This window comes from Oncorhynchus nerka, linkage group LG4 (assembly GCF_034236695.1).
Source record: "Oncorhynchus nerka isolate Pitt River linkage group LG4, Oner_Uvic_2.0, whole genome shotgun sequence".
NCBI classification, from domain to species: Eukaryota; Metazoa; Chordata; class Actinopteri; order Salmoniformes; family Salmonidae; genus Oncorhynchus; species Oncorhynchus nerka.
Window position 1 is genome coordinate 39,725,393 of NC_088399.1, and position 27,942 is coordinate 39,753,334.

The 27,942-nt window shown below is 42.8% G+C and overlaps 2 protein-coding genes across 3 annotated transcripts; one reads left to right on the top strand and one right to left on the bottom strand.

Annotated features, from left to right (window-relative positions):
* Positions 1–513: 513 nt before the first annotated feature.
* pigo (phosphatidylinositol glycan anchor biosynthesis, class O) lies at positions 514–12,833 on the bottom strand. 2 transcript variants are annotated; one of them, XM_029653209.2, is made up of 11 exons: positions 12,734–12,833; positions 11,654–12,132; positions 11,368–11,511; positions 11,162–11,285; positions 10,793–10,952; positions 10,484–10,666; positions 7,493–9,089; positions 2,579–2,782; positions 2,145–2,335; positions 1,155–1,225; positions 514–751 (listed from the first exon to the last, which is right to left on the bottom strand). In XM_029653209.2, exons 2-11 carry the CDS (start codon positions 12,129–12,131, stop codon positions 622–624), a joined length of 3,282 nt encoding a protein of 1,093 aa, XP_029509069.2. In that variant the 5' UTR covers position 12,132; positions 12,734–12,833; the 3' UTR covers positions 514–621. The 2 variants fall into 2 exon arrangements, with proteins under 2 accessions (XP_029509069.2, XP_029509064.2); XM_029653204.2 differs by having other exon boundaries at positions 12,614–12,826.
* Positions 12,834–14,333: 1,500 nt separating this feature from the next.
* On the top strand, positions 14,334–27,879 carry stoml2 (stomatin (EPB72)-like 2). Its single transcript, XM_029653297.2, has 10 exons — positions 14,334–14,509; positions 19,646–19,807; positions 19,946–20,045; positions 20,147–20,205; positions 20,301–20,402; positions 20,480–20,614; positions 20,783–20,927; positions 26,330–26,409; positions 26,501–26,629; positions 26,769–27,879. The coding sequence occupies exons 1-10, from the start codon at positions 14,468–14,470 to the stop codon at positions 26,877–26,879; spliced, it is 1,065 nt and encodes a 354-aa protein (XP_029509157.1). The 5' UTR covers positions 14,334–14,467; the 3' UTR covers positions 26,880–27,879.
* The last annotated feature ends 63 nt before the right edge of the window (positions 27,880–27,942 follow it).

Genomic DNA, 27,942 nt, shown 5'->3' on the forward strand with positions numbered 1-27,942 from the left:
TTCCTTCAGCAGACACTTGAGATGACAGACATAATGCACTTTGCTGGGATGGATTAATTTCATTGCTTTTTGCACACTATCCACCCATTTCCTGTTGACCTGTCATACATAACTGAGCATGAGCCAGAGAGCATTGTGGGTCCCATAGGCCCCTTTCCCATCCACTCTGTAAACAGCCTCATTAACTGGCCACCCGATAGGCAATACAATGGAGAGTAATGCTGTGAAGGCTTGGATCTGTCCCATACATGACCAAGGAGAATAAAGTGGAGTATTACAGATGTTCTTCAATGGTTTTAGAGTTTGTCGTTTTGAGGATGGATGTGAAAAGTTCAACCATTCAGTTCCATTGTGGTCCGTCTGCATTGACAGAGCAAGAGGAGAGAGCACCTTTGTTGACATCATATACAGCCTACACTGAAGTTTAGTTTGAGAGGACAAGTCACCCAAACACCTCAGTCCCTCTAGATACTTACGGCTGCCCTTATGGCGAATTCCCCAGGACCCCCCCCCCCCCCCCCCTTCTGTCCATCCTTGCACCCCCCCAGAACCAGAGAGGGATGTACAGTGTAGGGTGCCTTACAGTGGGCCCTGGTCAATTGCAACAGTGCAATAGCAGCTCTACCCAGACGTGTCAGGGAGGAGTCTCTTAAACCAGCGCCCCACTGCCACGTCCACCCTCATTACCAGGGTCACCCCCACCAGCACAAACACACTGCTCACCAGGAACCCTGAGGCCTCAAACATCAACCTGCAAATATATAGGAAACATGTTAGAGAAGACATAATGCTTAATAGCATGCTAGAGAAGACATACTACTTAATAGCATGCTAGAGAAGACATACTGCTTAATAGCATGCTAGAGAAGACATAATGCTTAATAGCATGCTAGAGAAGACATAATGCTTAATAGCATGCTAGAGAAGACATAATGCTTAATAGCATGCTAGAGAAGACATAATGCTTAATAGCATGCTAGAGAAGACATAATGCTTAATAGCATGCTAGAGAAGACATAATGCTTAATAGCATGCTAGAGAAGACAGATGACACATTTTGAGAGCATGACCAGGGACAAACCCAGTAACACAGAGTAGGAAGGAATGACACAAAGCCAATACTGTGGTTACTGTGAGTTGGTAAAGATACTTACTTGGGTGCAAAAACCTTCCACACCATTAAATGTCTCCTGAGGATAGCAGCTGCACAGACTGATGCAAAGACCTGAAAGAGGGGAGAGGAGGTCCTGAGTCAAATGGCAGAGCAGTAGTGTGTGTGTTAGGGATGGGCATGGTAATTCTACTATCCGAATGGACGTTATTATTCAAACACTTGTGAGAGTATTCATTTTGATAAACGTAAGTCTATTTTAAAACGTTGTCTAACTGAAATGGTCCAAGTTACTTTGTTATATACAAGCATATTTTCATGAAATTCTTAACTTAATAAAAACTTTAAAAATGTAGTGTTTATGTACGGTCCATTGAGCTACTGCTGCCTCAGACGTCACATGGCTGACAGTACACTGTTTACAGCTGGAAATGTAGTGTTTATGTACGGTCCATTGAGCTACTGCTGCCTCAGACGTCACATGGCTGACAGTACACCGTTTACAGCTGGAAATGTAGTGTTTATGTACGGTCCATTGAGCTACTGCTGCCTCAGACGTCACATGGCTGACAGTACACTGTTTACAGCTGGAAATGTAGCCTACATTTCTGAGGACACACAAAGTGATTATTTTAATATCATTGTCTCTCTCATGGACTATGGGTTAAGTTTGACATGAAAAGGCATTTTATACTATTACAGCATTTATCCCTCGGGTTAGCCCTGACAACGATATGCTATTTTCCCCACTTCAAACAACAATTAGCCTACAGGCACGCACCAACAGAGACCTGACACAGATCAATGCAAAACTCTCACCAGAACAGAATCAGTTCTACAATGGCAAACGTCAGACTTCTCTTTCACCATTGCTGTTAGCCTAGGCTTCTGTTAGCCAGAAACTTACCGGAGAATAGCACCCAGAAAACAACTGTGTTTGTGACATTTTGCGTCATTCTGATTAGTCAAGAGCAATATTTTGGTTATTTAAATAAAATAAAAATATGCATGGTATTATTCTAATAGTGCTTACCTGTGCCCCGTTAATGAAGAGGTAGCGTGTTGCGAGCTGTAGAAGGGCAGAGCTGAACTGCTGGGGACTCTCCCTTAGTCTCATCTCCATGATAGCATTGTCCTGTCCTTCCTCCCCACCTCCCCCTCTTCCTCCTCGTCCCCCTCGCACCTCACACACCAGCGGCCAGAAGAGAAGCAGCGGACAAGCCACTGTATTCACAAACATACAGACACATCAGCATAAACTGAGCATCATATTCATGATCAATATTCAGGTACACTGTGTAGCCATCAATTAACTTAAGAGGTTGTCAGTATTGAAGTGTGGTACGGTATTACGCATAGACTGAAATAATGTCAGGAGGGATATGATTATAGCCACATTAACCAGGATGTCAATCAACCTAAATACATTAGAATTCTTACTGTACAACACAGTGAACGGGTGAGTACCTGCAAAGAGGATGTGTGAGGAGAAGGTGTTGAGGGTGACCAGTGAAGCGGGGAGTATGGTGCCCGTGTGCCCACCAGGGAAGCCCACAAAGGCAGCAGCCCACTGGATGGATGGGAACGTAGGCAGATGGCCTGTGGCATGGAAGAACTGAGTGGCAGCCAGGGACCACAGCATTAACGGGGTCCAGGGCACAGAAAAGCCACCTGGTAGAGGGAGAGACAAGTCAAATCAAAGAAAAACCTTATTGGTCGCACACACATATTTAGCAAATGTTATTGCAGGTGTAGCGAAATGCTAGTGTTCCTAGCTCTAACAGTGCAATAATATCTAACAGTACACACAAATCGAAAAAGTAAAAGAATGGAATTAAGAAATATTAGGATTGTCTGTATGCATTTATGTATCTAGGTATGCACACTACCGTTCAAAGGATTGGGGCCACTTAGAAATGTCCTTGTTTTTGAAAGAAAAGCACATTTTTGTCCATTAAAATAACATCAACTTGATCAGAAATACAGTGTAGACATTGTTAATGTTGTAAATGACTATTGTAGCTGAAAATGGAAGATTTTATATGGAATATCTACATAGGTTTACAGAGGCCCATTATCAGCAACCATCACTCCTGTGTTCCATTGGCATGTTGTGTTAGCTAATCCAAGTTGATCATTTTAAAAGGGTAATTGATCATTAGAAAACCCTTTTGCAATTATGTTAGCACAGCTGAAAGCTGTTGTCCTGATTAAAGAAGTAATAAAACTGACTTTTAGACCAGTTGAGTATCTGGAGCATCAGCATTTGTGGGTTTGATTAGAGGCTCAAAATGGCCAGAAATAAAGAATTTTCTTCTGAAACTTGTCTGTCTATTCTTATTCTGAGATATCGGCAAGAAACGGAATATCTTGTGCAACGCTGTGTACTACTCCCTTCACAGAACAGCGCAAACTGGCTCTAACCAGAATAGAAAGAGGAGTGGGAGGACTCGGTGCACAACTGAGCAAGAGGACAAGTACATTAGAGTGTCTAGTTTGAGAAACAGACGCCTCACAAGTCCTCAACTGGCAGCTTCATTAAATAGCACCAGTAAAACACCAGTCTCAATGTCAACAGTGAAGAGACGACTCCGGGATGCTGGCCTTCTAGGCAGAGTTGCAAAGAAAAAAACATCTCTCAGACTGGCCAATAAAAATAAAAGATTAAGATGGGGAAAAGAACACAGACACTGGACAGAGGAAGATTGGAAAAAAGGGTTATGGACAGACGAATCTAAGTTTGAGGTGTTTGGATCACAAAGAAGAACATTTGTGAGACGCAGAAAAATGAGAAGATGCTGGAGCAGTGCTTGACGCCATCTGTCAAGCATGGTGGAGTCAATGTGATGGTCTGGGGTGCTTTGGTGGCAGTAAAGTGGGAGATTTGTACAGGGTAAAAGGGATCTTGAAGAAGGAAGGCTATCACTCCATTCTGCAACGCCATACACTGTGGAAGGAGCCAATTTCCTCCTACAACAGGACAATGACCTAAAGCACAGCTCCAAACTATGCAACAACTATTTAGGGGAGAAGCAGTCAGCTGGTATTCTGTCTATAATGGAGTGGCCAGCACAGTCACTGGATCTCAAGCCAATCCAACTTGTGGGAGGTGCTTCAGGAAGCATGGGGTGAAATCTCTACAGATTCCCACAACAAATTGACAACTAGAATGACAAAGGTCTGCAAGGCTGTAATTGCTGCAAATGGAGGATTCTTTGATGAAAGCAAAGTTTGAAGGACAATTATTTCAATTAAGAATCCTTATTTATAACCTTGTCAACGTCTTGACTATATTTCCAATTCACTTTACAACTAATTACATGTATGTTTTCATGGAAAACAAGGACATTTCTAAGTGACCCCAAACCTTTGAACGGTTGTGTATGTACAGTGCACCCGGAAAGTATTTAGCCCCCTTGACTTTTTTCACGTTGTTACATTACAGCTTTATTCTAACATTTGTTATAGTTTTTTTTCTGTGTGAGACACACACACACAGCACCAATCAAAAGTTTGGACACGCCTACCCATTCAATTGGTTTTCTTATTTTTACTACATTCTACATTGTAGAATAATAGAATACATCAAAACTATTAAATAACACATATGGAATCATTTAGTAACCAAAACAAAGTGTAGAGAAAAATATATTTGAGATTTCTTCAAAGTAGCCACCCTTTGCCAAGAGTGTGCAAAGCTGTCAAGGCATTCTGACAATCTTGCTTCACCAGGAATGCTTTTCAAACAGTCTTGAAGGAGTTCCCACGTATGCTGAGCACTTGTTGGCTACTTTTCCTTCTCTCTGCGGTCCAACTCATCCCAAACCATCTCAATTGGGTTGAGGTCATGTGATTGTGGAGGCCAGGTCATCTGATGTAGCACTCCATCACTCTCCTTCTTGTTCAAATAGACCTTACACAGCCTGGAGGTGTGTTTGGGGTCATTTTCATGTTGAAAAACAAATGATAGTCCCACTAAGCGCAAACCAGGTGGGATGGCGTATCGCTGCAGAATGCTGTGGTAGCCATGCTGGTTAAGTGTGCCTTGAATTCTAAATGAATCACTGACCGTGTCATCAGCAAAGCACCCCCACAACTCCTCCTCCATACTTCACGGTGGGAACCACACATTGGGAGATCATCCGTTCACCTACTCTGCGTCTCACAAGGACACTCTGTGAAGCATTTATTTGGGCTGCTATTTCTGAGGCTGGTAACTCTAATGAAAGTCTCCTCAGCAGCAGAGGTAACTCTGGCTCTTCCTTTCCTGTGGCAGTCATCATGAGAGGTGGTTTTTAACAAGTCACACTTGCTAATTGAAATGCATTCCAGGTGACTACCTCACGAAGCTGGCTAAGGGTGGACACTTTGAAGAATCTAAAATAGATAACATTTGTTAAATTCCATGTGTTATTTCATAGTTTATGTCTTCACTATTATATTCACTATTCTACAATGTAGAAAATTGCAAACAAAGAAAAGCCCTTGCAAATTTATTCATCCCCCTTGGCGTTTTTCCTATTTTGTTGCATTACAACCTGTAATTTAAATGGATTTTTATTTGGATTTCATGTAATGGACATACACAAAATAGTCCAAATTGGTGAAGTGAAATGGGGGGAGGGAATTGGTGCGTGCACATGTATTCACCCCCTAAATAAGATCTGATGCAACCAATTACCTTCAGAAGTTACATAATTAGTTAAATAAAGATCACCTGTGTGCAATCTAAGTGTCACATGATCTCAGTATATATATACATATATATATATATATATATATATACACACACACCTGCTCTGAAAGGCCGCAGAGTCTGCAACACCACTAAGCAGCACCACGAAGACCAAGGAGCTCTCCAAACAGGTCAGGTACAAAGTCGGAGAAGTACAGATCAGGTTTGGGTTATAAAAAAAATATCTGAAACTTTTAACATTCCACGGAGTACCATTACATTAAAGATTATGCACCACAACAAACCTGCCAAGAGGGCCACCCACCAAAACTCACAGACCAGGCAAAGAGGGCATTAATCAGAGGCAAAAAAGAGACCAAAGACAACCCTGAAGGAGCTACAAAGCTCCACAGCGGAGATTGGAGTATCTGTCCACTGGACTACTTTTAAGCCTACCCTCCACAGAGCTGGGCTTTATGGAAGATTGGCCAGACAAAAGCCATTGCTTAAAGAAAAAAATAAGCAAACACGTTTGGTGTTCACCAAAGGGCATGGGGGAGACTCCCCAAACATATGGAAGAAGGTACTCTGGTCAGATGAGACTAAAAATTTAGCTTTTTGGCCATCAAGGAAAATGCTATGTTTGGCACAAACCCAACACCTCTCATCACCCCAAGAATACCATCCCCACAGTGAAGCATGGGGGTGGCAGCATCATGCTGTGGAATGTTTTTAATCTACAGGGACTTTGAAATTGGTCAGAATTGAAGGAATGATGGATTGCGCCAAATACAGGGAAATTCTTGAGGGAAACCTGTTTCAGTCTTCCAGAGATTTGAGACTGGGACGGAGGTTCACCTTCCAGCAGGACAATGACCCTAAGCATACTGCTAAAGCAACACTAGAGTGGTTTAAGGGAACCATTTAAATGTCTTGGAATGGTCTAGTCAAAGCCCAGACCTTAATCCAATTGAGAATCTGTGGTAGGACTTAAAGATTGGATTGCTGTACACCAGCGGGACCCATCCAACTTGAAGGAGCTGGAGCAGTTTTGCCCATACCAGTAATTGCTGCAAAAGGTGGCTCTACAAAGTATTGATTTTGGAGGGGTGAATAGTTATGCACACTCAAGTTCAGTTTATTTGGTCTTATTTCTTGTTTGTCTCACAATAAAAAACATTTTGCATCTTCAAAGTGGTAGGGATGTTGTGTAAATCAAATGACACAAACCCTTCAAAAAATCTGGTTTAATTCCAGGTTGTAAGGCAACAAAATAGGAAAAATGTCAAGGGGGGTGAATACTTTTGCAAGGCACTGTATATTCAGAAGAATAGTATAATGTACAGCAATAGTTAAATAGGATAGGCATTGACTACAATATAGTATATACATATGAAGTGGGTAAAACAGTACGTAAACATTATTAAAGTAACCCGTGTTCAATGACTATGTACATAGGGCAGCAGCCTCTAAGGTGCATGGTAGTGTAACCGGGTGGTAGCTGGCCAGTGACAGTTACTAAAGTTCAGGGCAGGGTACAAATAAGTCAGAGGCAAAGAAGATAAATCCATAATCATTAGTATCTCTAGTAGTTAGTTCGAGACAAACATGCAACATATGCAAAAGTAAAAATTACAGGCATGTTATTGAAGATGAAAAGAGGACCAAATAGTCAGACCATTGATCACACACTGTGAGCAGCTTACCAGAGTGCGACCCCTGCAGGGCGTTGAGGGTAGTGGAGGAGGCGTGAATCTGCAGCAGGGCTCCCATCTCCAGGAGCAGCAGCAGGAAGGACAGGGACATGCCCTCTGGATGCAGCAGCAGCAGGCCCAGCCCTAGCAGGCCGCACAGCAGGACCACGGGGGCAGAGTAGACCGTACCCAGACCGTAGGCCTCCACGGCTGGCCGGTCGCCCCCCTCAGGAACCCTGGCTGGTTCTCCATCCTCCAGGGAGCGGCGCATGCGCTGGTAGAGCTGGGGGATAAGGTGGTGCAGCTCTGCCTGGGTGCTGATGCCCGTGCTGGCCCGGTAGCGGGGTGGGGGGAGCGATACAGGGCCTCGGACAGGGGTTGCAGCCCTGCTTTTGATAAATACGGTGAGCGGGTCCAGCCATAGCAGCGCCAGCCCTACGCCCAGCAGAGAGAAAGCAACCCTAGGGAGGGCCCGCTGGCCCAAGCTGATCAGCTCAGCCAGGTTCCGAAAGCTGTCCTCTGGAGTGGCAGCCACAGCCCAGTGGAGCCCCAAACAGACAGACAGCAGAGGCAGGATCCAGCGGGCCGTGAATACCGTGCCACCAGGGCTGTTCAGGTTGCCGTAGTGCCGCAGCCAGCGCCGCAGCAGGTAGGTCCAGGCGCCCAGAGAGGCCAGAGACAGGATGTAGTGTAGGTTCTTCAGACGGCTGTCCTGCACCCGTGACAGGGGGGAGAGGAACGGGGAGGGCTGGCAGGAGCCCTGCTCCTCACGACAGCCGTGGAAGAAGAGGGAGAGGTAGAGAGAACCCACTAACACCCCCAGGCAGGCCAGGAAGGTGCTGCTCTCCCTCCTTACGGCTAAGGGGGATAGAACCGGGGAGGGCAGCAGCCCGGCGGGTTTCAGGGGGTCATGGACAGGGGGTAGCAGGAGGCCGTCCCAGTTGAGATGGAAGGGGACATAGAGACTCATGGAAAAAAGCAGAAAGGTGACCACACGGCCCTCTGCTATTACATAGCTGTCAGAGAGCAGGGAGGCACAGCGCAGGAGGAGCACCAGAAGGGGAGGGGTTAATAAGAAGCGAGGCAGGGTCAGCCAGCCACGTCTTGGGGCCACCTCTCCACCCTCAGCCGCTGTAGTCTTCCTGGACTGTTGGGCTCTCCAGAGGACCAGTACCTCGGAGGAGAGGGCTGCAGCCGCCAGGCACCAGGACCCCTCAGCATAGCCCTGGGTGAACAGCTGACTTGCAGCCACACACACCCCCACCACAGTGGCTGCCACCAGAGGGACCCTCAGCAGACCACTCTCCCTCACCAGCACAGAGGACATCTCAGAGAGGACGTAACACAGCACACAGGCACACGCCAGGACAGCTATGCCGGCAGCCATCTTGGCTGGGTAGAAGTGGGCCCAGGTGGCGCGGCAGGTGTCCCGGACAGAGGTCAGGTACCCCTGCAGGGAGGCCACTAGTTCTGGGGTGGGAGAGCGGCCCTCTTTGACGTTGCTGAGGTACTTGGAGGAGAGGCGGGAGAAGTCTGCCTGCAGCTGAGACAGACTCTCTGGAGGGATGTCTTTGGCCATGCTGGAATAGGTCTCTAGGAAACGGTTGACCTTTAAAAAGACAAAAAGGGTCAAATTTATAATTTGTGTGGTCACGATACCAGAATTTTGGCTTTGATACCGACACCAGGTTTAGCATTACCATGCCCGATACCACGTCAAAACAAGACGTATTAGCCAAAGTCACAGAACGGGACTTGATCCAGAAAGATCTTTTGAGTTCAATATTATTTGACATTTTTCAGAGATAGCCATGTATGCATTAATGAATCCATTTTACAATCAATTTGACTTTGTTTTTACCAATATATACTGAACAAAAATATAAACGCAACATGTAAAGGGTTGGTTCCATGTTTCATGAGCTGAAATAAAAGATTGCAGAAATTATCCATTCACACAAATGGCTTATTTCTCTCCAATGTTGTGCACAAATTTGTTTACATCCTTGTTAGTGAGCATTTCTCCTTTACCAAGATAATCCATCCACCTGACAGGTGTGACATATCAAGAAGCTGAATAAACAGCTTGATCATTACATATGCCAGCCCAGGACCTCCGGCTTCTTCACCTGCAGGATCGTCTGAAACTGAGGAGTATTTCTGTCTGTAATAAAGTCCTTTTGTGGGGAAAAACTTTCTGATTGGCTACGCCTGGCTCCCCATTAGGCCCACCCATGGCCTAATGAATTTATTTCAATTGACTGAAATTGTTGCGTTTATATTTCTGTTCGGTATAACTTCATAACAGTAATCATTTATTTGAATGGTAAATATTTATTTTATTTCTTTATTTTACCTTTATTTAACTAGGCAAGTTAAAAATCAACATATTTTGCATTATGGTTTGCATATTATCACAAACAAAGTACAAGGGTCATGAATTGATGTTAGCTTCACCTGTAAGCTAGCAAGGAAAGTTTGCCTACAAAGCTGGAAGCTACCTGTATCTTCTTGCATTGTAAAGTGTTCTAGCCTGTAATGGAAATTGTTTTCTGAACAGTTGCAACATTTCTACATGCCATATTATTGAAGTGTGTTAACTTCAGTGTAGCATGAGTGAGGAGCTAACCCAGCAGCCCAGACTCCCAGTGAGGGAAGCAGTTCCTCAGTACAGGCTAAAGCTAGCAATAAATAAGTGGAGCAGGTACAGTGAGCTCGCGCTAGAAGGGGACATCAGATGCACTGATAGAGTTAATCCTCTCTCAAATCAGTAGATGATGTGAGAGAAGTACTGAAAGTAACAACAATTCTAGTACTGACTCATTTTCCATGTTATAGTATCAAAAAAGTACAGAAGTTTCAGTATACCGTACAACACTTAATAATCCAAATTAATATAATCTCGTATTCATGGTTAGAATATGCACAGAAATGTGCAGTCAATTGTAATGTTCAACATACATCACGTGTGCAACTGATATGATAACAGATCTTTGGGATTACCTGTTTGGCATTGATCCACAGTGCCTCTGCCTGGCTGAGACCTGCTGGTGCACCCCCTGTCTGGCTTTCTGCAGGGAACAGAGGCAGCAGGACCTGTCCCACACTGCTGTAGGGGATGGGGATGCCCAGGAGCAGGGCCAGGGTAGGCACCAGGTCTGTCTGGGGCACCACCTCAGGATCACTCTACAGGGAGACAGAAACAAAACAAGGCTCATTCAATGTGGAATGATCAATGCAACACTCACTATTCATATCATGATTGTTGAGGATATTATAGGAATGGTGGGAATGTGCAGCTGCTATACTCACCTTGGAAGGGGATGCTGTAAAGAGGGCAGAGGGGCTGTAGAGGAAGATGGCAGCATCAGTCTCCTTCTGGCTCTCCCCCCCGTGGTCACCTGTATCTGTCATACCGTGATCTCCCATAACCACTAACAGGGTGTCATTCTGCAGCCGATCAAGCACAGATCTTGGGGACAAAACAATGGTCAGACTGGTAGAGCCATGGTATGTCATCTGACATACCGCACACAGTATTTTAGAGAGCATTGTACAAATGCAATCCTAAAGATAGTTCTTTAAAATGGCATTGATATTACATTCTGTACTACTGAATCTAAGAGTGTATGAAATAGCCTAGTGCTACTGTGGCCAGGAGACCTTATAATTCCCACTGACCTGATGACCCCATCCATCTGGGTGAGCTTGTCAGCCATGGCCGGGTGGTCAGGACCAAACCTGTGGCCACAGTGATCCACCCCCAGGAAGTGAGCTACCAGCACATCCCAGTCATCACTTACCACTGAGGAAGAGAGAGATGTGAAGGAGAAGCCAATACTGTACACCACAAATACAAATGTGTCTGGCTGTCTGCCAATGCTTACTGATATTGTACAGGTGCTGCAGAATTCCATTGTCCACTGTGTGCAGATCCTTGACATTGAAAGAGGGGAAGGGCAGGGAACGGTGGAACTTTTTTGGGAAGAGACTTTCCCATGTGTCATCACCCATGAAGACCACTCTCTTGCCTATAGAAAGGAGAAAGGGAATAATCAGGAAAATCTGAGTTCAATTTTTTGTCATGTCCCATCTGTGCCTTTCTGAGCATAACCTTGAATGTTTTACTTACAGGGTGGCGAATTGAGCCAGACTTTATAGACTGTCACTCACCCACTTCTGCTAGCTGGTGAACTAGGTTGTCCTCCAGGATGGCGCTGGAGGCAAAGTTATTGCCCACATCAATGAAGGTGGGCAGGGAGCCTGTGGTGAAGCCCTTGATCCTCTGCATAGTGGTGGTGGGGGGGTCGGCACGGAATGGGAACAGGCGGGCATGGGAGGGTTTTGATGAGGTCACTTCCTCCAGCACGGGCAGCTTGTTCTCGAAAGGGCGGGGCTCTTTGTTCGCGGGGTCAAAGCGGGCAAAGTCGATCTTCAGGGCGTCTATGATGAGAACCACAGCCTTGCGGAAGCGTGGCTGTCCTTGGCAGAAGTCCCCCTGCTGGTCCCCTGGCAGCAAAACATCCCCACAGGTGCTGGTCCGGTTGACCTCCAGCCTCACCAGCAGGAAGCCGCCCACAAACAGGAAGATGCCAATGTAGAACATGGCACATAGCCACAAGAGCAGAACTAGGATGGGGAGTCTCTTCATCCTAGGGACAGATCATAGACTGTATATGGGCCAAATGCATGAGTGTAGAAACAATTTGCAGGTTGTAGCTGAAATCTTGATCATGACATAAAAATGTCAATAGCCAACTGATAATCACGGTAATTGCTATAATAGCAGCATTTCTAACGTGATTTAAAAATAGTGTAGAATCTTGCAATATATGTACAGATTCAACCTCTATGTAACAGCAAACTGGCTAGCGTTCGCTAGCTACTGGTACACAGGAGGTGCCATAGCATCCATAACCATGGGCCAAAAAGTGAAATTATCTGACGTGTCTTTTCCTTAAGACTTTAAGACTGGCTTCGTTAGATTTCAAGTTAGCGAGCTGGACTTGTAACTTGTTACCACGTAGCTATTTACATGATCTGTTTTAAATGCAACAGCCAAAACGCTTATCAGTTGCTAGTGCTAGTTAGCCTAGGTACCAACCTGTACATTTACTAGCTAACGTTACTGACCTTGTAGAGCTCTGTTTTGTCCTCTCTGAGACGGGGCTTGTCGACAACGAGTGTATACACGAGAGCCAGCAACGAGACAGGTACCTCAGGTACACACAGTGCGATAATATTCCCTCTTACCTTCATTGGGACTCCAGTTCAGCTATTCATTCAACTGCCAGCGCCTAACAGAGCAGAAGCGCATGTCCCTACACGGTCACCTCTCGCTGTAACCCCACTTCCGGTATATACTTCTTCTTTGTTATTATTGTGGTCCGCAATTTTTTTTAGAATTGCATGCTACCACCTACTGTGTCGGCTGTGTATCAGCCTACTATTCTGTAGTACGAATTAATTACACAATGTGAAAACATTGCCCTACCAAGTAACCCTGCACACATTAAAATCTCACCACTATTCCACTACTTTGACCCTATCTGATCCTACTCCAGGGCAGCAGTCTGGGAGGACAGAACATTATCGTTCAAAACATCCTGTAACTCTTCAGCAGTAAAATCTAAGACACCCAAGTACTTCTCTGCAACTGCCACCACAACATCTATCCTCTGTGATTTACGTTCCATCCCTGCGGTACAATCGACAACCAGGGCCATGAACACCAAATAAGCAACCTTACTGAAGCACGTTATTCATATCACTATAGGCCTCGGCCTACTCACAGGTATCCTCTTAGGATCCCTCACCCTGGACCCATTTTCCTCTACTATTCTCGTCACTGCCTCAGCATAAGACACCTTCTGCACTACTCTGACCCTGGCAACCTCAACCTGCCTGGACACCTCTGCTCTCCAGCATCATGGGCACCCCAACAGTTTACACACGAATAGTGGAAAAAGTACCAAATTGTCATACTTGAGTAAAAGTAAAGATACCTTCATAGAAAATAAAGTCAACTAGTAAAATACTACTTGAGTAAAAGTCTAAATGTATCTGGTTTTAAATATACGTAAGTATCAAAAGTAAATGTATTTGCTAAAATATACTTAAGTTTCAAAATAATAAATAATGATTTAAAATTCCTTATATTAAACAAACCAGACGGCACGGTTTATTTTAATTTGATTTGATCTACGGATAGCCAGGGGCATACTCCAACACTCAAACATAAATTACAAAGTAGGTGTGTTTAGTTTGTCCGCCAGATCAGATGCAGTAGGGATGACCAGGGATGTTCTCTTGATATCTGTGTAAATTGGACCATTTTCCTGTCCTGCTAAGAATTCAAAATGTAAAGAGTACTTTTGGGTGTCGGGAAAAATGTATGTAGTAAAAAGTACATTCATTTCTTTAGGAATGTAGTGAGGTAAAAGTAGTCAAAAATAGAAATAGAAAAGTAAAGTACAGATACACCAAAACACTTTAGTACTTTAGAGTATTTTTACTTAAGTACTTTACACCACTGTTACACACACAACGTTTTCCACCAATACTACACATTCCTTTGTCTCATGTCCTCCTGCATCAAAACTCAAAAGAGTACAGACAGTGTCTTCTCTGGTCTATGCTGACATTCGCACTGCAACATATGGAAAGTGCTGGAAATTCAGACTCGGAATATTGTCATGGCCTACATAACAATGATTAAAAACATCTGAAAGTGTTAGAAATATTAAACATTCACAATGTATTTTTTATTATATTTACAATAATTTAAACGTATATTTTTTTCAGGAAACATCATCTGGAAGGATAATCGCCAAAGTTCCATTTCCCCTATCAACAGGGGGACGTGTTTAACCAGTGCACCAATTTGATGTTGTAACTTCGTTTCCTGAATCGGCCGAGGGTCACACATGAACAAATATTCATTCATTTCACCTAAACCACATATCTGCCAACAATTACGTTAAGAAAATGTTCCGAACATTGTTCCGGACTGGCGGTGCCCTTTTAATGGTAAGACACATGCTAATTCAAGCTAGCTAACGTTAGGTAATTACTGTTAGTCTACTGAGTTAGCTTGCTACTGTACGCCAGCTAGCTTGCTATCATGTGTTCACTGAGATGTTAGTCCGCTAACTAGATAACTAGTTACATTATATATAGTCAGTTCGTCAAATATCTGCGCTGCTAAAACTGCCCTGGTGTACTTTAAGTGCTGTTGTGAAGGTGAAACGCAAAGTGGTAGGCCACACAAACTCACTGAATGGGACCACCAAGTCTGTCCTCCGTTTTGAACACTCGCCACCGAGTTCCAAACTGCCTCTGGAAGCAATGTCAACTGTTTGTCGAGAGCTTCTTGAAATGGGTTTCCATGGCCGAAGAGCCGCACACAAGCCAAAGATCACCATGTGCAATGCCAAGCATCGGCTGGAGTGGTGTAAAGCTCGCCGATAGAGAACTAGCCAAAACATGTTTTCTGGAGTGATGAATCACGCTTCACCATTTTGCAGTCCGATAGACGAATCTGGTTTTAGCAGATGCCAGGAGAACGCTACCTGCCCCAATGTACAGTGCCAACTGTAAAGTTTTGTGAAGGAGGAGTAATGGTCTGAGGCTGTTTTTCATGTTTCGGGCTAGGCCTCTTAGTTCCAGTGAAGGGAAACCTTAAAGCTAAAGCATACAATGACATTCTACATGATTCTGTTCTTCCAACTTTGTGGCAGCAGTTTGGGGAGGGCCATTCCTGTTTCAGGATGACAAAGCCCCTGTGCATAAAGCGAGGTTCCAATTGATGTGGAAGAACTTGACTGGCCTGCACGGAGCCCTGACTTCAACCCCATCGAACACCTTTGGGATGAATTGGAAAGCTGATGTGAGCCAGGCCTAATCGCCCAACATCAGTGCCCGCCCTCACTAATGCTCTTGTGGTTGAATGGAAGCAATTCCCTGCAGCAATGTTCCAACATCTAGTGGAAAGCCTTCCCAGAAGAGTGGATGCTGTTAGAGCAGCAAAGAGGGGACCAACTCCATGATAATGCCCATGATTTTGGAATGAGATGTACGACGAGCAGGTGTCCACACTTTTGGCTCTATGTCATTGGCCAGTTGAAAATGCCCTCAACAATACAATCAAATCAAGTTGTATTTGTCACATTAGCCGAATGGTGTTTTCAGAGTTTATAAACCTAAATCTGTCATCTGTCATTATATTTAGTGTTGCACGGTAATATCATGGTACCAAAACATTTATGAACCAACATTTTAGAATACCATTTCATATGATAGATACTACTGACTTTTTCAGCCCTACCCATCTGAAGAACCTGCTTGTGCCTGTTATAAAATCTTTATAATGTCAGTTTTGTTTATAAATTCAGTTGAATTTAAGCTACATCCGCTAGTCTCTTGTATGTGCAGATCCAATAATATCCACTTTCATGTGCATATCACTTGTGGCATCTGTAGTCGCCAACCGCATTCCCTATCAGCATTCCCTCACTCACCTGATTCTCGCCGTCCACTCTGCTCGCATCTATTCCTCAGTCAGTTTGAAAAATATATATAATTTAGCCTGGATGCAGACCCTGATGAGTCTTCTGTTACAATGTATCAACATTGCTCTTTGTATCATTTCATCACCTGTTATAACCAAGAGCACAGATCAGTCTGAGTAGCCTTTGCAAGCTCATCTTCATGCAGCCTCTGAGTGTCGGAGATGGAAAAAGCACCGCTCCGCGACAGGTATGCTTGCAGCTTTACAGCAAAGAAAATGGCTTTTCTCTAGCCTAAATGGTTCCAAAAATGTGCCATATTACCAGAGAAGCCTTTTTTCTTTCTATCGGGATTCACACTCATTTTATATAATTTCACAAACCATGTCGAGGGACACCTTAAACTAATCCTGGGTCGCTAATTAGTGGTTTGATAATATACAATGTTGTTCAGTCATGTTACCTAGCTAGCTAACAACCTGGTAACTTGACAGTAGGTTTAGGCACATTTTAATGGCACTTGAGATGTGCTTAAAAAGGTAGGATTCATATAGGCTTAATGTAAGCCTAAACTATCGTGTGCCTCCTATAGCCTGTTCTGGATTTGTTCTGGATTGTGAAGAGACGTCTTGTGGGGTATGCATGGATGTCTGAGCTGTGTGCTATTAGTTTAAACAGACAGCTCGGTGCATTCAGCTTGTCAACACTTCTTACAAAAACAAGTAGTGATGAAGTCAATTTTGAGCCATAAAAGATTGACATGTATATTTAAGGGCCAGCTTTGCTGCCCTGTTCTGAGCCAACTGTCATTTTCCTAAGTCCCTCTCTGTGGCACCTAATCACATGACTGAACAGTAGTCCAGGTGCAACAAAACTAGGGAGTGAGTGTAAAGCCATAACACAAGTTTTTCCAGCAGTAGACTATGATCGATAATGTCAAAAGCCGCACTGAAGTTAACTAAGGGTTGGTAACAGGCTGATTGGTCGACTATTTGAGCCAGTAAAGGGGGCTTTACAATTCTTGGGTAGCATAACTACTTTTGCTTCTCTCCAGAACTGAGGGCACCCACATTTCTAGTAGGCTTTGATTGAAGATATGGCAAATAGGAGTGGAAACATTGTCTGCTATTATCCTCAGTAATTTCCTATACAAGTTGTCAGACCCTGGTGGTTTGTCCATTGTTGATAGACAACAATCATTTTTTCACCTATTCCACACACAATTCAAAATGACAATGCTTGTCTTTCAAAATGTGGTCAGTTATACTTGTATATGTAGTGTCAGTGTTTGTTGCTGGCATGTCATGCCCAAAAAATCATTAAACTAGTTGCCAATATAAGTGGATTTTTGGGGTGAATGAGCCATGTGATTCAATGAATGATAGAGCTGAGTTTACCCTTTTGCCCAAAATGTAATTTAAGATGTTCCAAAGCTTTTTACTTTCATTCTTTATCATGTATCTTTGTTTCATAGTGTAGTTTCTTTTTTAAAATTCAGTTTAGTCACATGATTTCTCCATTTGAAGTATGTTTGCCAATTGGTTGTTCAGCCAGACTTATTTGCCATTCATTTTTCCTCATCCCTCTCAACCATATAATGTTTAAATTCTTCATCAATCCAAGGGGGTTTAATAGTCTTTAGTCATTTTCTTAATGAGTGCATGCTTTTTAGTAACTTTAATAAGCAATTTTATAAATGTGTCAAGTGCAGTGTCTGGTTGCTCCTCATTACACACCATGGACCAGCAAACGTTCTTTACATCATCAACATAGGAATCACTACAGAACGTATTCTATGACCTCATACTTTGGTTTTCCAATATATGGCTACTATATTGTGATCATTACATCCAATGGATTTGGATACTGCTTTCAAAGCTTATTTATGCAGCACTAGTAAAGATGTGATCAATACATGTTGATTTCATTCCTGTGCTGTTTGTAACTACCCTTGTCAGTTGACTGATAACCTGAACCAGGTTGCAGGCATTGGTTACAGTTTGAAGCTTTTTCTTGACTGTGCAGTTTGAAATCCACTGAAATCACCCAGACAATAGAGAGGTATATCACATACATTATCAAGAATTTCAGACATATTATCCATATACTGACTGTTAGCACTTGGTGTTCTACAACAGCTTTAGAAAAGTTTGTGGCCATACGCACATCCTTAACATAGGTGCCGGGATAATAAAGAATACTAGTATAGAACAAGAAGCAGCTTCCCACAGGAATGGGCTTTAGGTGAGGCAGATGAACCAGTAGCCATATTATTTCAACAGTATTTAACATGAGATCCTCTCTTAGCTTTACAGGAGTGTGGTTCGTAATATAGACCGCAACACCGCCCCCATGGCATTTCTGTATTTTTTGTAATGTCATAACCATGTATTGCTACCACTGTATCATCAAAGGTATTATTATCTAAGTGAGTTTCAGAGATCGACTATGAATGTCATCTATAACTAGCAAGTTATTCATTTCATGAACCTTGTTTCTTAGGCTACATATGTTAATGTGGGCTATTTTTAGCACTTTTCTGGGATGCTTGATTGTCTTTATTGCTGAAGCTGATCAGAAGTAGACATGCTCGTGTTTGTTTGAGCTGATAGTGGACTTCCTACTAGGGCACGCCGCCTCAGTGCTAATAGTATTACTCTGGTTCATAGGCACATGATTACTGCATACAATAGCTATTGGATCAACAGACACATTCAGGGCATTTAGAAGGACAAATTAAGTTACTTATGTTGTTTGCCAACGCCCCTGGGCTAATGTACATTTGATGCCGCATTATGACAATTTAGCAACACAATGGTAGGGATTAACTGAGCTGGTCATTAAGTCATTCTCAACGTGAAATGCGTGGACAGGGTCCAGGAGCCAAGATGATTTGGATCAATCCGTCATTCCTGTAGAGCATCTTCTATTTCCAGAAGGTGTCGAAGTTATCTATAAAAGTGATTCCAACAGAACTACAGTAATCTTTTAGCCAGGTGTGTAATGCCAGTAACCTGCTGAATCTTTCACAACCGCGGCTAGACGATGGTACCGGACCTGAAATAATTGGCTGCTTTTTGGGATCTTTCAGTGCAAGAATCACTTATTTGAAAATCAATTTTCAGAAGTTCCGAGCTAGCCCTCGTCATTTGACCCCACATGGACTACGACAGCGTCAGCTCCCGGCATCTGTCTTAGAACAGTCAGAAGCTGCCTTGTAATGTCCTGTACTCCGTGCTCCAGCATAGCACAGGGTTTTTTCCCCGGGAGCCAAGATGTTTCTTGGTTTCTGTTCATCTCTCTACTTATGGAAATATTTATATTGACAGTACATTTGTACATGCACTGTATATCTGTACAGCCACTACTCATTCTCTTATAGCTCTATGTTCTCTCTACCCATTTGTATATAATGTATGTAAACACTGTAAATTCTGTCTCTAAATGTTGTCTATCACTAGCAGCACCATATCACCAAGTACAATTCTGAGTGTGTAAATGTACTTGGTGAATAAAGGTGATTCTGAAGTTGCAACTCTCATGGAGTAAATGTACTTGGTGAATAAAGGTGATTCTGAAGATGCAACTCTCATGGAGTAACCTTCTGATGCAACAATGTGTAATGTACATTGATGGTGATTTTATTGTTTCCCTCCAGCATTCCCAGAGAACAGTGCCCACAGTCCCAGCGTTGTGGGTGACACAAGCCCAGCAGCGATGGGCGTCCAGTCTGCCCATGAACACTGTGGTTCTGTTTGTGCCACAACAAGAATCTTGGGTTGTGGAAAGGATGGGCCGCTTCCATCGCATCTTAGAGCCGGTAATTTAACCATTGTTTTCCAATTAGCCAGTGATCTGCACCCTTAATTACTTTAACACTATTTCACAGTTTATATCCCAAATGCATAAAAATGATCAATTTACTAATTTGTCTTTCACTTTTCTGGATATTCTGCAGGGCTTGAATTTCCTAATACCAATACTGGACAAAATCCGTTATGTGCAAAGTCTTAAAGAGATAGTTATTGATGTCCCAGAGCAGTCTGCGGTCTCTTTAGGTGAGTGACAACTGTCACTGTTGTCGTCACTGTAAGCCAGTCTTCATTATTCTCAGTCAGTCCTTGTCTCGGAATTAACTGATATCTGATTACATCCACAGATAATGTGACACTACAGATAGATGGAGTCCTCTATCTTAGGATATTGGATCCTTTTAAGGTATGTTTGTGAAGTCCATGATTTCTTGAGGTTGTTGTTCATGGAAGTTTTTGCTTTGTTTGTAGATATTGATTACAAGATGTACTTCCTTCCAGGCCAGCTATGGAGTTGAGGACCCAGAGTATGCTGTCACCCAACTTGCCCAGACCACCATGCGGTCAGAGCTGGGAAAACTGACCCTGGACAAAGTATTCAGGGTGAGTCTCGGTTCTTTTTTACAAATTGTGTTTGTGATATTTTTTTAACCTAATTTCCTTGTTTTATATTTCTCCAGGAAAGAGAGACCCTTAATACCAACATAGTCCACTCCATCAACCAGGCGTCAGATGATTGGGGAATCCGTTGCCTTCGTTATGAAATCAAGGATATACATGTTCCACCACGTGTCAAAGAGTCCATGCAGATGCAGGTGAGAGGGGCTGGCACTGCTGCCAACAAACTGGGAGACAGGTCTTGAACCTCAAACTATTTCTGAGCATGATCTTATTTATAGATTAGTGATACATTGCACATTATTAAGACTTAGCCTATCAGTTTTGTATGTTTACACCCTTTCTGACTGCCTTCCGTTGTCTAGGTGGAGGCAGAGCGTAAGAAGAGAGCCACTGTGCTGGAGTCTGAAGGTCACAAGGAAGCAGCCATCAACGTTGCTGAGGGTCGCAAGCAAGCTCAGATCCTGGCCTCGGAAGGACAGAAAACAGAACAGATCAACAAAGCAGCTGGTAGGTTAATACACATATCTAGATGACTTAAGGCCTTTGTTAACTACTAAGGATGGTGTGAAAGTTGGACCGTTGTTTTTGATGTGAGTTTTGTCTGAGTTAGAACGGCTTCTGTTTGCTTTATCTGCCTTAGTTGAATGTAAGTCGATCTAGATAAGTGTCTGCTAAATTACGTAAATGTTTCTGTTGTGCGAGGCAGCTTGATGTACTGAGCTTTCAGAAAGTATTCAGTCCCCTTTTTCCATGTTACAGCCTTACTCTAAAATGGATTAAATAAACTAGGCAAAAAAAGAAACGTCCTCTCACTGTCAACTACGTTTATTTTCAGCAAACTTAACATGTAAATATGTGAACATAACAAGATTCAATAACTGAGACATAAACTGAACAAGTTCCACAGACATGTGACTAACAGCAATGGAATAATGTGTCCCTGAACAAAGGGGTGGTCAAAATCAAAAGTAACAATCCGTATCTGATGTGGCCACCAGCTGCATTAAGAACTGCAGTGCATCCCCTCATGGACTGCACCAGATTTGCCAGTTCTTGCTGTGAGATGTTACACCCACTCTTCCACCAAGGCACCTGCAAGTTCCCGGATATTTCTGGGGGGAATGGCCCTAGCCCTCACCCTCCAATCCAACAGGTCCCAGACGTGCTCAATGGCCATGGCAGAACACTGACATTCCTGTCTTGCAGGAAATCACGCACAGAACGAGCAGTATGGCTGGTGGCATTGTCATGCTGGAGGGTCATGTCAGGATGAGCCTGCAGGAAGGGTACCACATGAGGGAGGAGGATGTCTTCCTTGTAACGCACAGCGTTGAAATTGCCGGCAATGACAACAAGCTCAGTCCAATGATGCTGTGACACACTGCCCCAGACCATGACGGAACCTCCACCTCCAAATCGATCCCGCTCCAGAGTACAGGCCTCGGTGTAACGCCCATTCCTTCGACGATAAACGCGATTTCGACCATCCGCCCTGGTGAGACAAAACCGCGACTCGTCAGTGAAGAGCACTTTTTGCCAGTCCTGTCTGGTCCAGCGACGGTGGGTTTGTTCCCATAGGCGACGTTGTTGCTGTTTATCTGGTGAGGACCTGCCTTGCAACAGGCCTACTAGACCTCAATCCAGCCTCTCTCAGCCTATTGCGGACAGTCTGAGCACTGATGAAGGGATTGTGCGTTCCTGGTGTAACTCAGGCAATTGTTGTTGCCATCCTGTACCTATCCCGCAGGTGTGATGTTCGGATGTACCGATCCTGTGCAGTTGTTGTTACATGTGGTCTGCCACTGCGAGGACGATCAGCTGTCCGTCCTGTCTCCCTGTACCGCCATCTTAGGTGTCCAAAGTTTTGTGACCTTAATTACCTACCATCTGTAAGCTGTTAGTGTCTTAACGACCGTTCCACAGGTGCAGGTTTGTTAATTGTTTATTTTTCATTGAACAAGCATGGTCAACAGTGTTTAAACCCTTTACAATGAAGATCTGTGAAATTATTTGGATTTTTACGAATTATCTTTGAAACACAGGGTCCTGAAAAAGGATCATTTTTTTGCTGAGTTATTTTTTTCCTCATCAATCTACACAAAATACCCCAATGACAAACCAAAAACACATTTTTAGAAATGTTTGCCAATTTATTTAAAATAAACATACCTTATTTATAAAAGTATTCAGACTCTTTCCTATGAGACTCGAAATTGAGCTCAGGTGCATCCTGTTTCAATTGATCTTCCTTAAGATGTTTTTACAACTTGATTGGAGTCCACCTGTGGTAAATTCAATTGATTAGACATGATTTGGAAAGGCACACACCTGTCTATATAAGGTCCCTCAGTTGACAGTGCCTGTCAGAGCAAAAACCAAGCCACGAGGTGAAGGAATTGTCCGTAGAGCTTCTAGTCAGGATAGTGTTTTGTCTCATATTTGAGGAAGGGTACCAAAACATTTCTGCAGCATTGCATGTCCCCAAGATCACATTGGCCTCCATCATTCTTAAATGGAAGAAGTTTGGTGTAACGGTTTTCTTCCGCTGAAGGAGAGGAGGACCAAAATGCAGCGTGGTTAGAGTTCAACATGTTTAATCAAGACCATACATGAGAACACTACAAAATACAAAACAACAAAAGTGAAAACCGAAACAGTCCTATCTGGTGCAATGACACAGACAGAAGACAATCACCCACAAAATACCCAAAGAACATGGCTGTCTAAATATGGTTCCCAATCAGAGACAACGACAGACAGCTGCCTCTAATTGAGAACCAATCTAGGCAACCATAGACATACAAAACTACCTAGAAAGGAAACAGCCCCATAAACATACAAAACCCCTAGACCAGACAAAACACATAAATCCCCCATGTCACACCCTGACCTAACCAAAAATAATAAAGAAAACGAAGATAACTAAGGCCAGGGCGTGACATTTGGAACCACCAAGACTTCCTCGAGCTGGCCGCCTGACCAAACTGAGCAATCGGGGGAGAAGGGCCTTGGTCAGGGAGGTGACCAAGAACCCAATGGTCACTCTAACAGAGCTCCAAAGTTCCTCTGTGGATATGGGAGAACCTTCCAGAAGGACAACCATCTCTGCAGCACTCCACCAATCAGTCGTTTACGGTAGAGTGGCCAGACGGAAGCCACTCCTCAGTAAAAGGCACATGACAGCCCGCCATGAGAAACATGATTCTCTGGTCTGATGGAAACCAATATCAAACTCTTTGGCCTGAATGCCAAGCATAGCGTCTGGAGGAAACCTGGCACCATCGCTACGGTGAAGCATGGTGGTGGTTGCATGCTGTGGGGATGTTTTTCAGCGGCAGGGACTGGAGACTAGTCAGGATCTAGGGAAAGATGAACAGAGCAAAGTACAGAGCGAACCTTTATGAAAACCTGCTCCAGAGCGCTCAGGGCCTCGTCCCTAAGCACACAGCCAAGACAGCATAGGAGCAGTGGTGGAAAAAGTACCCAATTGTCCTACTTGAGTAAAAGTATAGATGCCTTTTTGATAGAAAGTTACTCAAGTAAAAGTCACCCAGTAATATACTACCTGAGTAAAAGTATTTGGTTCTAAATATACTACTTAAGTATCAAAAGTAAAAGTATAAATCATTTCAAATTCCTTCTATTAAGCAAAGCAGGCGGCACCATTTTCATGTTTTAACATTTATGAATAGCCAGGGGCACATTCCAACACTCAGTGCGTGAATTTGACCATGTTCTATGTCCTGCTAAACATTCAAAATGTACTGAGTACTTTTGGGTATCAGGTAAAAATTACATTATTTTCTTCAGGAATGTGGTAAAGTTAAAGTTGTCAAATATAAATAGTAAAGTACAAATACACCAAAAAACTACTTAAGTAGTACTTAAGTATTTTTTATTTAAGTACTTTACACCACTGGACTAGTGGTTTCTGGACAAGTCTCTGAATGTGCTTGAGTGGCCCAGCCTGAGCCCGGACTTGAACTGGAGAGACCTGAAAATAGCTGTGCAGCGACACTCCCCATCCAACCTGCCAGAGCTTGAGAGGATCTGCAGAGAAGAATGGGAGAAACTCCCCAAATACAGGTGTGCCAAGCTTGTAGAGTCATACCCAAGAAGACTCTAGGCTGTAATCGCTGCAAAGGGTGCTTCAATAAAGTACTGAGTAAAGGGTCTGAATACTTATGTAAATGTGAGATTTCAGTTTTTTAATTTGAATAAATCTGCCCAAATTTAAAAAATCCTGTTTTTGCTTTGTCATTATGGCGTATTGTGTATAGATTAAGGAGAAATAAAACAACTTAGCTAGAGGTTGACAGATTTAGATTGTTTTTCAACTACGATACAGATTAATCGGCCAATTTAAAAATAAAAATGTTTTTTATAATTTTTTACATTTAAAAAAAATGTATTTTATTTGTAAAATGACAATTACAGCAATACTGAATGAACACTTTTATTTAATATAATACATCAATCAAATCTATTTAGTCTCAAATAAATGATGAAACATGTTCAATTTGGTTTAAATAATACAAAAACAAAGTGTTGGAGAAGAAAGTAAAAGTGCAATATGTGCCATGTATAAAAGCTAACGTTTAAGTTCCTTGCTCAGAACATGAGAACATGTGAAAACTGGTGGTTCCTTTTAAACATGAGTCTTCAATATTCCCAGTTAAGAAGTTTTAAGGTTGTCGTTATTATAGGACTATTTCTCTCTCTATGATTTGTATTTCATTAACCTTTGACTATTGGATGTTCTTATAGGCACTATAGTATTGCCATCGTAATCTCGGGCTTGAAGTCATAAACTGCGCTGTGCTTCAAGCATTGCGAAGAGCTGCTGTCAAACGCAGGAAAATGCTGTTTGAATGAATGCTTACGAGCCTGCTGCTGCCTTCCACCGCTCAGTCAGTCTGCTCTATCAAATATCAAAACATAGACTTAATTATAACATAATAACACACAGAAATATGAGCCTTAAGTAATTAATATGGTCAAATCCGGAAACGATCATTTTGAAAACAATGTTTATTCTTTCAGTGAAATACGCAACCTTTCCGTATTTTATCGAACGGGTGGCATCCATAAGTCTAAATATTGCTGTTACATTGCACAACCTTCAATGTTATGTCATAATTATGTAAAATTCGGGCAAATTAATTACGGTCTTTGTTAGGAAGAAATGGTCTTCACACAGTTCGCAACGAGCCAAGTGGCCCAAACTGCTGCATATACCCTGACTCTGCTTGCACAGAACGCAAGAGAAGTGACACAATTTCCCTAGTTAAAATAAATTCATGTTCGCAGGGAATATTAACTAAATCTACAGGTTTAAAAATATATACTTGTGTATTGATTTTAAGAAAGGCATTGATGTTTATGGTTAAGTACATTGGTGCAACGACAGTGCTTTTTTCACGAATGTGCTTGTTAAATCATCACCCGTTTGGTGAAGTAGGCTGTGATTCAATGATAAATTAACAGGCACCTCATTGATTACTTGCAACACAGGACAAGCTAGTTAAACTAGTAATATCATCAACCATGTGTAGTTAACTAGTGATTATGTTAAAAGATTGATTTGTTTTTTATAAGATAAGTTTAATGCTAGCTAGCAACCTACCTTGGCTCCTTGCTGCACTCGGGTAACAGGTGGTCAGCCTGCCACTCTGTCTCCTCGTGGTGTGCAATGTAATCGGCGTCCAAAAATGCTGAAACTTGAAATCAGCCGTAATTAGTCGGTCAACCTCTAAACATAATACATTTTAGAATAAGGCTGTAATGTAATAACATTTGGAAAAAGTCAAGGGGTCTGAGTACTTTCGAATGCACTGAACAAGTACACCCACTTGACAGGACGCTAGCCTTTGTGACCGTTTCTGATTAGACTCTTTATCTTCACCTAGGTGAGGCCAATGCTGTCTTAGCCAAAGCAGACGCCAAAGCTAAGGCTATCCGGCTGTTGTCAGACGCTCTAGCTGAACAGGTAAAATAGTTGTGATGGCTTCATCGTGTGTGTGTGTGTGTGTGCGTGCATCTAGATGGCACATTGACCCAACTGATTGTGTTTCGAACAGAATGGAAACGCTGCAGCTTCCCTCAGTGTGGCTGAGCAATACGTCTCCGCTTTCTCCAACCTGGCCAAAGAGTCCAACACCATCCTGCTGCCCTCCAACTCTGGTGACATCAGTGGCATGGTCACACAGGTCTGTCTCTGTTTAAGAAACAATTTAATTATGCGTGATTGCTCAGCCCATCCTCCCTGATCCTCCCTTTCAACACACCCCTGTCTCTCAGTCTTCTCTCTCAGAACAGTAACAGTCTATATCTTCCCCTTCCCCTCAGGCTATGACTATTTATGGCAGCCTGGCTAAGCAGAGCTCAAAAAAGTTAGAAAGTGTGTCCCCAGAGTGGGCAATGGAGAAGAGTGAGGAGCTTGTACCACCAGCCCAGTAGTGAAGGATGTCAAGACTACTCAAAGCAGTCACCGAACCCGAAGCAGTGACAGACAACCATGAGGCGCCAAGGCATTGTTGCCTGGTCAGCACCACCACTGTCTGGCCCAAAGGACACACTATCTGTTGCAGATTGAAGGACATTGAAACAGGAACAGGATAAGAACATAAAGACTTGTTTAGAGGCCTGGAAACATCAACCCATTTTGGAGGATTCATGTCACTTACACATTGTTTAATTTTGATTGAGTGTAATTGCACACATTACATACATATGTTCCAATTACAAATCCACAAGCTGTCATATTGGTACTCTTCTCTTGCATCAAATACCAAATGACTGCGATGATCGAAAACTAGTAACCTGATTTAGAGCGTTCTGTTTAAGTGCTGTATTGTTGTCTTTTATATTTCCAACTATTTGTCCTTCATGTTTTCATTTCAATAAGTCATGAATGTTTTCCTTCATGTGAGAGCTTGTGACCTTACATTAAGAGCCTCCTAGGGTCAGAGCAAGCAGAGGGGAAAAAGGTCAGGTATATGAATAGAAGTTAGGATGCAATCTTTCCTGGAATGCTTTCAATTTGGCTGCATTTAGACGGGCAGACCATTCTGATCTTTCTTCTACTAATTGGTCTTGACCAATCACATCAGATCTTTTTCAGAGCTGATCTGATTGGTCAAAAGACCAATTAATGAAAAGAATGATGCCTGTGTAAATTATAAACTACATCAAGTTAAGTCACCAAAAGTACTTATAAGAAAATGACTTTGGATGGAAATAGTTTGTTGAAGTGGAATGTTTTATTTCACACCAATACCGAATGGGAAGGGGCCTCTGTTTTGGAGGAAGGTTTTGCATAACATTGCAAATTTATTGATTTAAATGGCCAATATACTGATAATGGTCATCCACGATGATATTGTCACTATTAAAGGAATTGTGATTGACTTTAGGAAGGATTGTAACACCTCATCACAATAAATCTTGGTTTGAATAATTTGGAAGTAGACACAGCAGTGATTTCCAGTAATTGTTTTCTACATATTGTAGTAAATATACA